Source organism: Megalops cyprinoides, chromosome 5 (genome assembly GCF_013368585.1).
Source record: "Megalops cyprinoides isolate fMegCyp1 chromosome 5, fMegCyp1.pri, whole genome shotgun sequence".
NCBI lineage: Eukaryota > Metazoa > Chordata > Actinopteri > Elopiformes > Megalopidae > Megalops > Megalops cyprinoides.
In genome coordinates, this window is record NC_050587.1 from 3,511,013 (window position 1) to 3,525,433 (window position 14,421).

The window sequence follows — 14,421 nt, forward strand, 5'->3', positions numbered from 1 at the left end:
AACAATTAAAAAGGAGAATTCAGCCTTTTCTTTCATTTTAGCAGTTCAAACACAAGATTTATGTAAATATTGTACCCAACATGTTCTGGTGCTACTCGTATACTGTGGAGCGCTAGACTTGCATCCCCGCAATTAAATTGCCCTGGGAGATTAGCAGAGGAATGAATAACATGCTCCCTTGATCTCAGTGGGATTTGAAAGATCCCCTGCAGAGATGCACTAGATGCTTATTGGCTGTGTTGTTGGGCTGTCTGTGGGAATGAAGTGGGCCAGACGCAACATCACACCAGCCCTTGAGGAAGATGGGAAATCCAGACTGAATTAATTGCTCCCCATGTCCTTCTTTCTTGCAGAGAAGTTTTTGGGGTACCAGCTGCTCAGTTACGGCCGCACCCTCTCAGTCACCTTCGTGGCGGAGAGCCAGGAGCTCCTGCCACAACAAGTGAACGTGGTCCTGAAAGGACCTCGTACCTCCGTCTCTGTTGACCTGTCCCCTGAACCCAGCCCTCAGTCTGAACATACTTCCAGAAGTACTTTCACATTCAGGTGAGCCCTGTTTCCTTACCTGTAGCTCCCAGTACACCTTTACTCTCAGGGGAGTAGTGTCTACCTACCTGTCACTCCCAGCACACCTTTACTCTTGGGTGAGTGTTACTCTCTGCCTAGCTGTAGCTCACAGTGCACCTTTACTCTCAGGTGAGTGTTACTCTCTGCCTGCTCTCAGCACACCTTTACTCTCAGGTGAGCCTTATGCTCTCAGCAAACTTCCTCTCATGTCAGCACTCTCTGAGGGCATTTCCCCCCCTTCCTCATCCTGCCATGGTCCCTTAATCTCCCCAACAGCATCTCCATGTTACAATCAGTCAGGAAAAGTTTTTTATGAAGAAACATTTTAGAACATTTTGATGAAATAACATTCTGCTCTTTACACATTTTGCTCTGGGCAATTATAACTGTACATCCTGCAAAGAGAAGTTAGCGAAAGGTTGCAAAGTTTTTGAATCACACTTCTCGCAAGGTGTACAGCTGTCAACCAAGACTGGGATATCAATTAGAAATTTTTTAAAGCTGTGAGGGAGGCTATAGGTTCATACAAGTATAAGCTTATTGGCTTCTCCTTGTTATTATATCTTCTTGTATACTGAAAGATAACAGTCCCCCGAGATCCTCAACAGAAGCTTCTTTGTTGAGGATCCTTCCGCCTTGTAGCGCAGTGTCATCTGGGGTGACAGAGATTCGGTAACGAGCCCCTCACCCTTTTGAGAAGGGCACTTTCAGCTCTGCTCCAAACCAGCAGCTCCTGCTGAGAGCACTGTCATCAAATCCACACTGTAGGGAGAGCAGCATCATGGACATCATTAGAAATCCGTGGATCATGCCTAAACCACAGAGGAAAAAAAGCATTTAAGTCATTTCTATTTTTGGAAGTTGGACCTGAAAAGAATTCTGATGTCTGTCCAAACTGAAAAGAATTCTGATGTCTGTCCAAACTCCTGACTCCTGACTTCAGATGACAGTAGGTTTTGTGTGTGGGAGCGTGTATGTTCACACATGTATGCATCTGTGTGCACTGGTGCATGTGGTGTGTGTGTGTGTATACATGTGTGCGTGCGCATGTGTCCGTACACGTGCGTGTGCATGTTTGCGTGCATGCATGTGTGTGTGTGTGTGTGTGTGAGACAGAGAGAGAGAGAGAGAGAAAGAGAGAGGGAGATCATCAGATCACAGAACACAGTTCTCTCCTCACACCTATGTTGGCAGCAATCAAAACAAGACATGTATTCCAGAGTCCCTGTCAGAAACTTGTTAGGAATATAAATAAACATGAAAATGCACCAGCACTTTGTACCTTCTACATGGTTCCTGAGTGACAGAATTTCTAATTAATGTTAGTCAGAGTGAATACATTAGCCTGAATAAGAGGAGTCGTGTTGTCACCAGATGCTGGGATTGCTTTATTCAGGAATGCGGTTGAAGAAAATGGAAGGGTCTCTCTGTGCCAATCCCCTGGAGACACTCACAGCCGGCGTGCTAAGATCCCCTGCCGATTGTCCTAAAACCTGGGGGAGGAGCAGAGGGGAGGGAGATGTTTTCAGGAGTTGATAAATGTTTAAATGAGTTTGATTACTGTGTAGACACCCTCCTTCTTAATTTGCTGTTGCACTTGCAGTCTCTGGTGAGCGGAAATGATTGCATGTGAACTATGACCAGATGCGTGCATGTGAGATGGGTGGGATTGTTAATACTTTACCCAAATGGTTGGAGGGTTTTAAGGGTGTGTTTGTGCTTTGCGTGTCTGTATATAAGGTGAGGGTTTGTGTGTTGGGTGTGTTAGTGTTGGGGGGGTTTGTGTATATCGGGTGGGTGGGTGTGTGTGTGTTATGCATGTGTCTTGGTTGTGTTTCCTGGCCAGACTGAAGTGAGACCACCCTGGTCACCCTGACCATCCTCCCACATACATTGTTTTCACTGCCTCCACTGAAGCCCTGGAGGGTGTCTTTAATGAAAGTCCTTTGCCCTTACTTTTATCTGATTAAAAGGGACATTTTTGAGCTAAAGCAGCCACACAGTCGACATTTTGCCTGGACTCAAAAGAATACCAATTGTTACTAGCAGAACGCTTTCATTGACATGGATTGTAAATTAGTAAATGAATTAGTAAATTAGATCAGCAAATGCCTCTCTTATTATGACTTCTCTAGTCTGGCAGTCTGGGGGACTGCACTGAAGTGGAGTGTTGGAGTCTCCTGAGTCTATCAATGCCGTGCTGTACCACAAACAAATGCACACACACACACACACACACCTACACACACACACACACACACACACGCACACACACACACACACACTCACACGCATCACTCTCAAACAGCTAGACTGTGTGACTCCATCCCTTTGGGAAGCATGGCGGTGGTAGGCAGCTGTGTGTGTGTGTGTGTGTATGCTTCAGATTCGCAAGCTCCCTGTTTGCTCTCGTAGGCTCCATGAGGAAGCACTGAGGCCTCCCCTGTCTGCGCGGGAGTTCCGGAGTCTCCTCCTCAACCTCACCGCCTTGAAGATTGGCAATGCGGGCGGACACAACTGTGAGTGTAACGGAATGAGCAGGCCCACCCAACTGCCCATCATCTGCCTAAATGTGCCTCGATCCATCCACTTACATCACACAGCAGGCATTCCCCGCTGTGCCCATATCTGTCTCCATAGAGCTCTCACTCTCTCTCACCATTCATCTCTTTCAAACCCCGATCTGTATATCAATTCCTGTCAGTCTATTATGTGTCTATCCATCTATCAAAATATCTGTGTCAATCTACTCACTCATCTATCATTCTTTCCATCTGTTACTCTTCCGTCCCACACTTTTTTCCTTAACTTCAAAGGAGCTCACCTGTTTTTTAAAACCGCAGCTATAGTGCACAGCCGCCATGCCTACTCCTGGAGGGAAAGATTAAGGAGGAGGTTCTTTTGGTGGGTAGCCCCTCGGGCTGCTCCGTATTAGTTGCTGATAAATTGAGCCAGTCTGAGGGAATCCTCCGCCTAGAATGACACCTGCCTTTTTGAGTCTCACATAGCTGTGATGAGAACACTTATGTTAATGTGGGCTCTTAGCAGGAGAAATGAGTTTGTCTCGTCTGCTCATCTCAGTGTTGAGGAGACCCAGATCTCAAATGCCTCCAAGTAGATGTACGTTTCTGGTATCACTGAGGCCACAGCTGAGGCTTGTACTTACTCTACCATGGACACACACACACACACACACACACACACACACACACACACAAATACATACATATATACCCATTCTAAATGGTATAGGAGCTCTCTTTAGCCCCCTGCCCCCTGGTGTTCCACCTGGTGCAATGGGTGTACACCTAGAGGCATTCAGCCTGAATCATCACTGAGTCAGTGATGCTGGCTTTTCCCTGTCTCCTCTACAGGTCATCCTCTGTTTATGGCTTATAAAGAGGAGGTGCTAACTCAGGCTGAATTTCTTTAATAATACCCAGAGTTCCATCTCTTCCTTGCTCCAGAGCTCTAGTCCCTCATACAGAATTCTGGCCAAGGCTCCTCCTTATTACCCCGCTCATGTCTATTCATGAGTGGGCTGTCCTGGATCGTATTTCCATCCAGGGCATGACTGGCAGCCGCAGCATTTCCATGCGCGGCAAGCCACAGTGAGCGGTAACCAAACAAATAACCATTTCCCCGGTAATGAACATTCATAAGCGGCCGCCCTCACCCAGTGCTCTTAAGGTTCACCGGAGCATGGGCTGAAGTTTAATTGTACAACGGAAGGAGCCAGCCATTTCAGCTGCGAATAAGCAGCCCTTTCACCACCATCGCGCCTCGGCGGGGTGCCCAGCCTCCACCAGTCAAGGTCATCCATCAGCGGCCGCGGCTGTGCGTGGGCTGTAGATCGCTCATATCTGATGGCTGTCATGCACTATCAAAGGCGGCGACACACCAGCCCTGGATTACAGCGTGCCAATAGTGGAACAGCCTGCAGATTCAATTCCTCACTCTGAATTAGCCTCCCCCTTTCAATGCCATTCACTGGATAATCTGTTAGTGATAAGTGTCACATTTCAGATTTTTGGTGTTGTAAACATCTTATCAACAATAGCTGCATCTCCCTCAAAAACATGAAAATTCCAGAAAGAGCGCTCTCCACACGAACAAATGGATGGGTGCGATACGAGACTGAGAGGATTTTCAGCGGGAGGTCCTTGTTGTGGGGTGAATGCTGAAATCCCAGGCCAACAGCTGCAATTAAAGCCACAGTCTGTTTGCCGCGGCCCCCCGTCAACTCTTTGTCTCCCTGCTCGAGTGGGGGAGCAAGCGCAAGCGGAGAAAGGTACCGGCGCGTGATAGCGTGGCCTCACCTCTCACCGGGGCAGAACGTGGGAGACCCTCAGCAACGGCGTGCGCCGATCTCTATTCATGTGGCGCGAGGGTCCCCCGGTGCGTTAGCTCAAGGCCGCCCCTCCCCCCGCCCTTTGGTTTATTGAATCATTTAGCAGTTTTATTAAAGGTGCTCTGAGTGGGGGGGGCTGAGGGCAGAGGGAGTGAGACACTGCTGTGTATTGGTAACTGCAAGGTACGGCCGAGTCACCAAGACCACCTTAATGAGCCTGCAGCCTGAGGCTGCCTTCAGTGATAATGGCCTGAGCAGCTAATGAGAGGAAGCACCGGCAGGTCACAGTGTCACACCACCCGCGCCCCTGACGGTGCCGCCGCTGTGATCTGCGCTGCTGTCGGGAGGGCTCTTAACCCAAACAGCTCTGCCACAAGGCCAGCCCTCTGAGTGAGTGACATGAAATGAGAGTGTGTTGTTTGCTATTGGTAAAGGTGGTGGATAATGGCATTTAAATAAGAGTACATATATAATAATATGAATGACTATAAATAGATTAACATAATGTATAATTTAATGATATAACATAAAAAGAAGTTAATAAGAGTATACCTCTGTCTGCAGACACCTCTCAGCTGTCGGTGGTCACTCTGGAGTCAGCAGCCATCACCCCCGGCCCCTACCCCCCTGCTCCATGGGTGGAGGAGTGCGCCTGCCCACCGGGGTTCACGGGACAGTTCTGCGAGAGCTGTGCCCCGGGGTACACCAGAGAAGTCCCCAACGGTGGCCCGTTCACACGCTGTGTGCCCTGCACCTGCAACCAGCATGGCGACTGTCATCCAGAAACAGGTCAGCAACTCCCCAACCCCCCTGACCCCCCTGTCGCCCTCTCCACAACCTCCTGTAACTTTCCTGCCTGCTTCAAAGTCTGTGATCTCATTACGCCCCTCTTCCTCACCCCTCTTCTTCCGCACCGTTCTTCCTCTCACACCATCTCCCCTCCTGTGTATCCGTGAGCTCAGACCGGCCTCATCTGCCCGACCTCTCCGTCCCCTCAGCTTTTGCGCACATTCCAGTCAGCGTGCCTACATTTTATGCTGTAGAGGTTTAAGAGGCACCAACTCTGCACGGTATGGCTGGTCGGTGATATTGGCACTTCTGCCTCGCTGTATCTGTTCAATATTGATGCGCTTTGTTCAGGGCGGAGGAGATGTCAGCAGTTCTGGCAATATTAAGTGGTTTAATAAACTCATAAATTCAGCAATGTCTGCCATCGTCTGAGGCCGGAGATTTACGAGAACGTTTCACAGAGACTCTGAGCTTGCATTGTTTACACCATCTGTCTGGGGACTGGTGTGGGTGGATGGGGGGTGGGGGGGGGATAAGGGAAGGGGGGTCATTGGCTCTGTCCTATTTAATTGCCCTCCTTAATAGGTCCGCGGCTAATTGTTATTAATTTAAGGACCAAATTACCTTGTTATCTCCTCCGCAGTATCGCGTGTGAATGATTCCTTCCTGCTGACTCATTCAGGTTCGGTCAGTCGTCCACTTCCCTTCCTGCAGTCCCCCCCAGTTCAGATCAGCCCCGTCTCCCCACCGCATCCATTACTGTTCTGAATGTTTCACCTGCATTTCTTTGCTTTTAAGCTAAGACGGTGTACCGACTCTGCCTAACGCATGTTCACACTCTGGTGCCACATAATGAATAGCCTGTAGTGATAATGAGAATGCCATTTATTTTCACAGTGCTTCTCTGGTTTGTGTGATTCACTCTGTTACACCTGCCTCTCTCGCTCTCTCTCTCTCTCTCTACCTCTCTCACTCTGTTTTTCTCTCCCTCTTTCACTCTCTACCTCTCTCTTTCTCTCCTGTATTCCTGTATCTCCCCTCCTCCTTTTTTGTAAATCCACTAAAAGGAAACATGTTTAGCGGAAAGATGCTGGTTGGATCATTCAACCGTCATACATGTGTGATCTCAGCCTCATGCTTTGTTCCCTGATCTTTAGAGAGGGTTTCCTGCAGTGCAGCACAGAGAAAGCTCCAGTGGCTTCCTGTACTGGAGCAGCAGAGGACAGGCATCTGCTCCGACTCTCAGTGCTCCCCTTCCTTGACACAGGGAATATTGTCACATTTATCTTGGTAAAACCGCAAAGGTTATTCACTGGCAGTGATTCAGAGATTCAGACCAGATCGGCGGGTTTCCACCCAGATGGTTGACACTGCACATGGCATCCAGGAACCAGAGCATAGAGGAGAGCTAAATAAAGCAGGATCTGAAGCTCTGTAGTTGTCAAAGGAGACAGGAGAAGAAAGGGAACGGCTTTCGATCTTTAAGCCCCTCGGCCTCTGGAGGTTTGCACAGAGAAACAAGGCATTTCCGTAAACCATTCCAGAGCAACTTTCAGATTCTTCAGTCTTCTTCATTATTAACCCTGCACATGGTAACGGCTCTTTGTGTGAAATATTTACTGTTGTTGCACTCAAACTGAGCTGTGCCTGGGTGGCAGACCAGTGCTCAAGGAACTGAAGCCGACTCGCACAATCTGGTGAACATTCAAATTTCCACATCTGCAAACAACTGAAGCTTTCATTCTTAAAAGGGGGGGCAAGGAGCGGCTGTGTTTGTGAGTGTGTGTGTGTGTGTGTATGTGTGTGTGTGTGTGTGTGCGTGTGTGTGTGTGTGTATGCGTGTGTGTGTGTGCATGCGTGTGTGTGTGTGTGTGTGTGTGTGTGTGCGCGCGCTTGTATGTGGATTCTGGTCCTCCCAAGAGATGGGAGGTGCATTCATTGGTTTGTTTATCCAAACACTTTAACTTCAAAGGAAATTCAAAGTATTTACTGAGCTCGTTCTGCTCTACAGCATTTAGCAAGTCTAAGACTTTCAGCTCCCCAGAATGGAATTATTCGGCAATCCTTGCAGTGCAGCATTTGTGGGGGGAGAAAATAGGTTGTCACTATTCGTTTCACTGTGGGGATTGCATAACTGCATTGCTGAGCTCAAACTTAATTGAAAATGTGTTTTAATTGCATGTAATCACATAATGGATTGTTGTACAGTCTTGGGTGCGAGTGAAATAGGAAGTGGAGTTTACACTGATTACGCAGGCAAGCGGGACCAGGGGTGCTTCATAATCATGATTTATTAACGCTTTCAAACTTGTGTCATTTCTATTTGTTGTAGCACAGCACAACAGATTGGAAATGTTAATATTTGCGGTGGAACGACTGAATTCCTTTCGCAGGGTAGCGCGCTTCAGGGCTAATGAAGTCTCGCATATGTCCTTCAGATACACATACACTTTTTGTGTGTTAATTCAAAGCATGCCATCCATAAAATTGGGAACAGACTTCAACTCATAAATTGGGGAGGGAGGCAGGGGGTGGGGGTGGGATGGCGGAAGGGGGAGTAGGGGGTCCAACTTGACTTCAGGGGTGGGAAATTTAATAAATAAATAAATGTAAAAACTCATCTTCAGAGGAGCCAGACTGCGGAGGAGGTAAAGCTATTAATCGGCAAAACAAATTGAACACATAATTCTCCCTGTAGCGCATCTCACCGCATTCCAGAGTTTCTTTTGCGGACAATCATGGCCGTATTTTTCCTCATTTGGAGCTGAAGTTTCAGGTTTTGGTCTGAGCCTTGGGGGCTCTGCTGTCTCCTCCCTAACCCCCAATCACCCGTCCAACCAACTATTCCCAAAAACTCTGGCTGCACCTCCTCCTCACCTTTGCTCCACGCTCTTCAACACTGGACACAGTGGTGGTCTCTCACTTGTTAAACCCCTGCTGATCTGAGATCAGTGACTAACATACTAGATGGTCTACTCACTTGTTGATTTCCTGATGTGGAATCAGTGGGGAGAGGGATGAGATATTTGGGGTGCAGCCAGTGTCATCAGGCCAGCAGACATATTCTGTGGTCATGTCTGAAGAGCGTGTTTGAACTGTGAGGGGAAAGCGGGTTCTTATTAGCCTTATGCCATGGGAATGCTTTTCATTACTCTTTATTTGAGATCAGTGACAGCAGAAATAGATTCTTTCAATATATATATTTTTGTAATGAATAAGCCTAATAAGGTAAATATTGTCTTAGGGGTCTCTTCTGTATTCTCTTAGCATGTCTTAGTCTTAATACCTTAATTTAATACCTTAAATTTCCTCATATGCCTAATATTGCAATATGTGTGAGATGTATGAGGGCTTGGAATCTTTATATTAACTGTATCGCAGCAGAAATAGTACTGTTGAGTTTCAGATTCAACATCTCCAACAGTGACAAGGGAACAGGGGAAAATCAGCTTTTTGCTGTCTCTTCCTGATACACACAAGCACACACATACACGTGTCGACACACACATACACACACACACACACACAACATGCGCACGCACATATATATTTTCCATCTCCTTGACATCTATCTTTTGTTTCCCAGTATTATTCTTCAGCGGGGGGGAGTATGTGGTTGGCTCATTTTGACTGGCTACCTGGGGACAGCTCTCTCTCTCTCCAGACAGCTTTTGGGCTGCTCGGCATGTCCTCATTAAGCGCAGGGCGGCTCATCTTCAGGGGTGATCATTTCCCCTCGCAGCGCCTGGTGCTCCTCCCGCCCTCGCTCCGGGTACCCGGGGACCGCACAGTCTCTCGCAGACGGAAACGCTCCAGAGATTCCCACGCTGTATTTTTAAAGGCACGTACATCTTAGTCAGTTAGCCCTCCTTAGATAATTAGGCAGCACTTTTGCTGAATTGTAGGAGCTAAAAAGAAAAAAAAACGACCCAGAAAACATGTGAGAGATGTGAATCGTGACCTCTAAGTGTGCTCTCCCTCCTCTAAAGCACTGTAAACTGCATTGGGGTGATTTTCAGTTATTCGACTCCATACTAATCACACACTTAGTGTACCATTTTTCTCTTGATGTACTGTCAGAGAGGCAGAAAATGGTAGAATGGCTGTAGGTTTAAACTGCTGCAAGAGCGAATATGATTCTTTTTTTTCACAAAGAATTCAAATAAAAGTTCTGCAAGTACAGCACTTCACTCTGCAAAGGGAACTAAAGCAAATTGTGCAACAATTGCTGAGTAACAGAAAGCAGAATATGGTCTGTAAAAGCGTCATTTATATCATTATAAACATGCAGGTTTGCCACCAATTTAGGTAGAAATAAGTGCAAAGGCATCCCTAATTTTCATAAGAGTCTGGAGAAAGTTACATTTTTTGTGAGGTGGAGAAGTCCAAAGAGAGTTCCTCAACACTAAGGATTTAAGCTTCTTCACATGCTGGTAGAACCAATGGCTGATTTTTCACTGAGTTTAAAAAAAATCAGTCGCTTGTTGTTGTAGTGAATGGAGGCTTCCACACCACCCTCGCAATTCTTCCTTCTGCACCACTCCCCAGATGCCTTTGATTTCTGCCATGTCGTTAGATGATTTCCAACCTACCAAAGTGAGCGGCCTAGCAGACCAGCCCACCAACCTTCCCCTGAAAATCACACATGCCTCCAGACTCTGGCGTGGACACCTGGCATAACCATTATGCCTAATGCAAGTGATTAATGATTGCTGCCTGTAAACCGGGGCATAGGTTACCTGAGATTTTAACCTGCAAGACAGATATTCAAGTTTTTGTTGTTGTTGTTTGTTTTGTCTGTTTAATTTTTTAAATCTAAGCTTTGATCTCTGCAGGAATCTTCACTGTTGAACACATGAGAGGGACAGTCATTGAACGAGCTGGTTTTGATTCAGACACCCCCAAGAGCCCATCTGCACCATCTAAGAGTAGCACATCTGTCACGCATTACAGCTCTTTACAGCAAAGCCACATTAGCATCCTGACGTGCTGCAGAAGGAAGCAGATTGCATTGCATTTACAGGCTTTCAGATCAGGCGCTCTTGAGTTTGTTTTAACGTGCACAAAATGGCCCCCTGTCTAAAGTCATCCTTAAAATGTCATTACCATCACAGAAACATACAGTTTGTTAGATCGTGCAATAATAAGCATGAGCTGCGGCCTTGGTGTCCTTCAAAGGAATGTTTGTGGTACAGAAATTCCAAATGACTTTTAAAGCAGCTCACCTAATGCAAAAACATTTCAATGAACACGCCGTAATTGCACGGAGAGGACTGCAATTAGTGTCTAGCCGGTTGCCACGATGAATGCTACCCTCAGAGACGCGTGGGGGAAATGAACAGGTTTGGATGTGTGCGCATCTAATTTCCTCGCACTGTCTGAGATGTTGATCTCTTCCTCTGGTCTGTTTATGCGAGGAGCTCTGATAAACGGTGGTTATTTACACAAAACTGTTGTACTTGCCCCCAGACCTCCCATGATTGAGCATGACGTGGGAGGGTTTCTGAATCCAACACAGAGAAATAAATAAACATGAAAGTGTGTTGTGGGGGGGTTGGGGGGAGTGCCGCTCTGGGCTGTCCTGTCACTGATCTTCCCATGAACCCCAGAGACACCACACTTCCTGCCCCCCAGGACTATTTTAAATGGCATTTACATTCTCTGAGACCATAATCCCTCCTCTGTGGCCTCCGCCTCAAAATGGCTGCTGCACCACAGAGAAGCATGTCTCCTTTATGTTGCCATTTATTTCTGTGCGCCTTTGTTTTTTTTTCTGTCACTATTTGCATAAGCAGGGCATGTGGAGCCGTGAAGAGCCCTACAGTGTGTTTATGATAAATGCTTCCCGCGCTCTGCCGCGCTGAAGGCTGCCCTGCGTTTTTCCCACTGTGCGCTCCGTGCCTCACATACCAAATCCTGTTCATCATGTGAACCGTTTAATCTGAGCCTCACACCCCCACCCCCAGACACCCACCAGCACCAGCACCCCCCCGGGAGAGGGGTGAAGGGGTGCCTTAGGCAGCCGAAATAAGAGGAGGCAGACCGTGCACTGATCAAATGTTAACGCAACGGCTGCCTTAGTGTGTTCAGTTAGTGATTTCTGCTAAAATCAGTGTCATGACAGCAGATAAATTACAAGATTGATATCTGCTGGAAAATGCAAAGGAATTATTACTATTACATTTACATCAAACACAAAATATTAATTATCAGCTATCATTATTATTATTATTATTATTATTATATTGTCACCTGATAATCAATACTCAAATTAACTGAAAATGATCTTCACTGTAGCCAAGAGGTAAAATGCCTGCATTGCACCTGTGCTGAATAAAACGTTAGCACGTTTTTTTTTTTTTTTTTATTTATCATTTTATTTTTATCCTTATGAATTCAGCTCCCTGACTTTAATGAATGTTGTGTTTGAATTGAAAAATAAAGCATAGCGCTCGTTTGAATGAATAGCTTAATGTTAAGGCCAATGCCATTAGCCCAAGCACCTCTAGTTTATTACTGAGTACCTGCCTGATCATGTTGATATGCAGTTGATTTAGTTCATCCCCTTTTCTGTGTTCCCTTCCTCCCTCTGTGGGCCTTCAGCCCCTTTTCATGAACATATTTCTTTGAAAGTTCATCTCATCAGCGTTTAAATGGTGATATTGTGTTTTCCACGTGCTCTGTGAATCAGAGCACTGACAGCGTGATGCAGCCCCTGTCAGAGCTGTCCGTAATTCCAGATGAGTTTATCCTTGCGGTGCTTCATTAATGATGGATTTCTTGTGTATGTTGTTATGGCAACTCCTGGCCGAAGATGTGCAGAGGTGAATGACTTCAAGGTTTTCTCGTTTCACCGGTTCTGTTTGATAGTTTGTTTTCAATGTGTCTCCAGCATATTGAGTCCGTCCCTACGGGTTCGAGCATTTGAAATTCATGTCAGCGTGCGTATGTCAAGGAGCTGTTATTGACCTTCCCTGGCATTCCGAAGGCCTTGCTGACTGGAAGGAAAAAAACCCGTTTGTACAATTAAATCATTTGATCTGAGAAATAATCAAACTCAATATCTTTCAGAAGGTCCTGTCATGACCACTTGGATGCTGCCCAAGGACTCAGCCCTAGGTCTCATGTCGGCTGCAGTGCATAAGAAAAGTTCAAGTACAAAACAGTGAATTGTATACTCTCCTGTTCCTCAAAATTCAGTCACTTTCTGTATTTTTATGTACAGCTCTCCAACGTATGGACAGCTGTACATAAAATACTTGAAGCGGTAGTGAAGTTAGACACACTGAGAAGTGAGTTTAATCATTTGGCCATGTACTCTATGTTATATTTAAAAAAACATATTTACTTTGTTTACTTATTCATAATTATTCCTCATTCCTCTTATTATTATTTACACAGAGCACCTAAGCTGAGTTTTGTTTCAGCACTCCAGTCAGAATTTTTCAGTGAAGTTGAGCCTCAATGTCATGGCCAGGAATACATCGCCATCTGCTGGAAGCAGAAGTAAGTGCAGACAGTGCCCTGGATGTGTCAGATGGGGATCTGTTACTGCATTCTGTTCACATCCATCAGCGGCGTTGATGTGTTTGGAATTTTAAGCGCGCTTTCTCGTGCAGCAGCAGCGTGCATGAACCTTGAGGGAGAGAGTATATTTTAACAGGCACTGAACGTGAACACTCGTCGGCTTTTGTAAGCTGAGCCCACGCGGAGATTTGTGAGGGGTGTAACTCTCATTGTTGGACAGCGGGGAGCGTATAGAGTTTGTTTTTGCGGTCTGCTCCTCGCTGCTCTGACAGCACACGGCTCCACCGTTGTTTAAAAACCGAAATTGATGCCTGAGTCTGCCGCCCCCCCCCCCCACCCCACTCCTCCTCCCCCTCAGGTGTGTGCCACTGCACAGGATTCACCACCGGACCTGCCTGCGAGCGCTGCTTGGATGGTTACTATGGAAACGCCTTGACGGGCAGCTCCGGCGACTGCCGGCCCTGTCCCTGCCCGGAACGGACCGGCTGTGCCAAGGTGCCGGGGACGGGGGAGGTGGTCTGCACCAACTGCCCACACGGTCGGAGGGGTGAGCGTCCATGAATTCGTAACACCTCACAGACACATTATGCATTACGCAGGGGTGATAGAGCAATCCCTGAGTGACACTGCGGGTGTGAATACATCTGCATTTCCCTCTCCAGTGTTGCCCCTCCTGCTATGGACAGTCAGGGGCCCAAACTCCATATATTTGTATATGCACATATTGTATATTATATACACTATATGGACAAAAGTATTTGGCCACACCTGATTTTCAGGGTTTGGGCTAGGCCCCTTATCTCCAGTGAAGGGCAATCTTAATGCTTCAGCATACCAAGACATTTTGGACAATGCTATGCTTCCAGCTTTGTGGCAACAGTTTGGGGAAGGGCCTTTTCTATTCCAACATGACTGTGCCCCAGTGCACAAAGCAAGGACTATAAACACATGGTTTGATGAGTTCGGTGTGGAAGAACTTGACTGGCCCGCACAGAGCCCTGACCTCAACCCCATCGAGCGCCTTTGGGATGAACTGGAATGGAGATTGCGAGCCAGGCCTTCTCGTCCAACATCAGTGCCTGACCTCATAAATGCTCTACAGAATGAATGGGCACAAATTCCCGCAGAAACGCTCCAAAATCTTGTGGAAAGCCTTCCAAGAAGAGTGGAAGCTGTTATAGCTGCAA

At 46.8% G+C, this 14,421-nt stretch overlaps 1 protein-coding gene across 1 annotated transcript in view; it reads left to right on the plus strand.

Annotated features, from left to right (window-relative positions):
* Positions 1 to 14,421, plus strand: part of lamc3 (laminin, gamma 3) — a 65,687-nt gene that overhangs the window by 34,970 nt on the left and 16,296 nt on the right. Inside the window, exons 10-13 of the mRNA XM_036528345.1 lie at positions 354 to 546; positions 2,983 to 3,086; positions 5,483 to 5,707; positions 13,593 to 13,781. Of these exons, the coding sequence (XP_036384238.1) occupies positions 354 to 546; positions 2,983 to 3,086; positions 5,483 to 5,707; positions 13,593 to 13,781 (711 nt within the window). The remainder of the gene's footprint in view (positions 1 to 353; positions 547 to 2,982; positions 3,087 to 5,482; positions 5,708 to 13,592; positions 13,782 to 14,421) is intronic.